Below are 2,995 nucleotides of genomic sequence, written 5' to 3'. Positions count from 1 at the left end.
ATATATATATATATATATATATACATGTATATGTGTATACGTATTAATAAATACGCAGTCACACATGATTTAATTTTCTTATTGCGATATACAACGTTCATCTATAATACAAAAGGCACATTTGCTGTAAAATTCTGGACCTGTAAATCAGTGTACTTAATTTTATTACTTGTTTTAGAGAGTTTGTCTAACATGCTGAAGTGATGCTAGTCCCTAACACCAACGATTTAATCAGTTGTCAAAAGAAATATAGAAAGATTGGCGCCATATATATATTTGAATACGCTTTGGTTGAATCCGATGAGAAGAGTCTATTCTCTGTAATAGGGTAACCTCAGATCTTCTGTGCAGATTAATACTTTCCTTCTACTCACAGAATTTCCTTGTTTTATGCATGTATGTATATCATTATTCAGGGGTTTTTTCAAGATTTCTTGCAAATAGACAAGGAGCCGGTATCTAAGCTAGATGCAAGGCTTCGTGATTGGAATTTCAACAACAACCACAGGGTATTTTTGTATGTATTTGTGTATGTGCAGTATTTGGAGTCGCTGCTTGTGCAAATTTGTATGCTTGTTCTATGTATGTATGCATTCTCATGTATACAGTTGCATGTCTAGACATATTCATGCATATTTAAATGATAAACTTGTATATATATATGCATGTATGCATGCACATATGTGTGTGTGTATGTGTGCGTGCGCGCGCTTATAGTATTATTTCTTTTCCAATTTATTTGATAATGGCTAAGGAACATCTAATACGACAAATGTAATAATGCATTAATGTTCTTACTTTCCAAGGCTTCAATATCTTTCATGAGTTCATGGAAAAATGCCTCTGTTGTTTCAGTATCCATGTGAAGTCCATCAGCCATCATTGTGGCAGCATCACGGAGTTTCTCAATGATCTTTTCAGCCACCTGATAACATGAACAAACGAATATTATGAATTGCTGTGGTTTGCCAGCCTAAGTACAAACTAACTTCGGTGCTTATCTAATATGGATGTGGCTTCAAACTAAGCTTAGACAATATATATTCCTGATCTCTATGACACCACAGTGCGTCATTGCTGTTTTATTTTTACTATATTTGACTTGTGAAGCAAAGACATCTAGTTTTCTATCAAATAACCTACAAATCTATTTAGTTTTAGTATTTCTCTGAGCCGCTCCGCTGATTCTCCTTCAAGAAAATTCTTCTCAATGGCTTTGCGTGGTCTGAGGCTGTAACAGAAGACGCATGGACAAAATTACCTACGGTCGATTCCAGTCCAACACCAAGTAGTTGCGAAGCGAACATCTGAACCACAGTCTTACGGTACCCATGTTATATCGGCTCAATTACAGAATATAGAAAACAATAATTCGTCTGAGTTGCTGATACCCTTCATGAAGTTCTATAATGAGAAGCTCACATTGAAGTGAAAGATGAAAGTTAACGGGAGAAAATATGAGAAAGAGAGACAGACAGAGAAAGACAGAGAGACAGGCAGACAGACAAAGAGAGAAAGAAAGAGAGACAGAGAAAGAAACAGCAGAATCAATACAACTCACAGCAACTTTGAAGTCTCCGGTGGTGGTGACCTCTGACACTATTTTGGTCATTTCCTTTTTGATAGTTTCGCCAACCATGGTAGACACTTTATGAATGACGCTGAAGAAAGGCAGAAGAACAAACGAAGAACACTATGAGTTTGTTTCATTATATGGTGTGTCAAAAGTTTTCAAAGGCACGAACAAACATCACAAACACACTCACACACACCATCACACAACATACCCACAGGTCTAGGAAAGGGTTCTTTTTTTCTGTAGAGGGCTTATATGCCCCTTTATTAGACTCTTTTATTTACTCATGCACGGAGATCGCCATAAGCTTTAAGCTTCTATAAAAATACCATTATTATTATTGACAGGATTGTAAACACGGCACCGTATAAAAACCCATTCGCACCGAAAGCATATATAAATATATATATATATGTGTGTGTGTGTGTGTGTGTGTGTGTGTGTGTGTGTGTGTGTGTGTGTGTATGTATATATGTATGTATGTTTATACAGTGAGAAAAAGAGTTACGTGTATATATGTGTATGCGTGTGTGTATATATATTCATGTGTGTGTATGTGTGTTATATATGTTATATATGTCGTATATGTTATATGTGTAAGATAAATGCATCTTGGTTGTTTATAAATGCTGTTGTTATTGCAACTACCAACTCCAAACTCCAGTGTCCTGCATGGATGCAAGTTGCACGTCTTACACAGTATTCCTTATAAACATACACGTGGTATTGTAACTATCTTTCTACTTATTATTGCCGTGTTCGACGGCGTTCTTATTACCGCCTGAATAATACTCGACATACAGACCACCGTCGTATCCGTTATCAAAGTTTCCATTTCGGTTATTCATGGAAGAAGAAAAGTTATTTCCAACTATAGGATCAACCAGCCATTGTCAAAATGTCTATGCCACTATATCAATAATCAGAGACATAATGCAAACATATAATGCACACAGATACGTCCAATTAAAGGAATAAAAAACCGTCTCGCTTTTTGTGATCTTCATTCATTTCATCATCATCTATATATATAAAAGCATGAGTATGATTTAACTGTTGCTTTAGACACAAAGTTAATGTACGGAAGAGACTAATGATAACACATGCATACATTCACATACATTTTAAATAAACACACACACACACACACACACACACACACACACACATACACACACACACACAGAGAAATATCTAAATATATATATGTATATATGTGTGTGCATATATATACGCTACTATGTTTATGTATGTATGTATGTATGTACGTATGCATAATGTAACTTATATGAAAAATATCGAATATAAAAGTGTAAGATTTTGTATCAATGTTTTCATTGTCCCCTTTGTACCTAGCGGGCATTCGTCCGACTTTCTCAATTACTTTCAATTTTAATTCCCTTTCTAATCAAAAACATT

The 2,995-nt window shown here is 35.2% G+C and overlaps 1 protein-coding gene across 1 annotated transcript in view; it reads right to left on the bottom strand.

Annotated features, from left to right (window-relative positions):
* Positions 1 to 745: 745 nt before the first annotated feature.
* LOC106879085 (uncharacterized) overlaps positions 746 to 2,995 on the bottom strand; it is a 6,700-nt gene continuing 4,450 nt past the window's right edge. The window contains exons 4-5 of the mRNA XM_014928522.1: positions 1,562 to 1,661; positions 746 to 925 (exon numbers count right to left, since the gene is read on the bottom strand). Coding sequence (XP_014784008.1) covers positions 761 to 925; positions 1,562 to 1,661 — 265 coding nt within the window. The 3' untranslated portion in view covers positions 746 to 760. The remainder of the gene's footprint in view (positions 926 to 1,561; positions 1,662 to 2,995) is intronic.

Source organism: Octopus bimaculoides, chromosome 20 (assembly GCF_001194135.2).
Source record: "Octopus bimaculoides isolate UCB-OBI-ISO-001 chromosome 20, ASM119413v2, whole genome shotgun sequence".
Classification (NCBI taxonomy): domain Eukaryota; kingdom Metazoa; phylum Mollusca; class Cephalopoda; order Octopoda; family Octopodidae; genus Octopus; species Octopus bimaculoides.
This window is presented reverse-complemented; position numbering and strand designations above follow the sequence as displayed.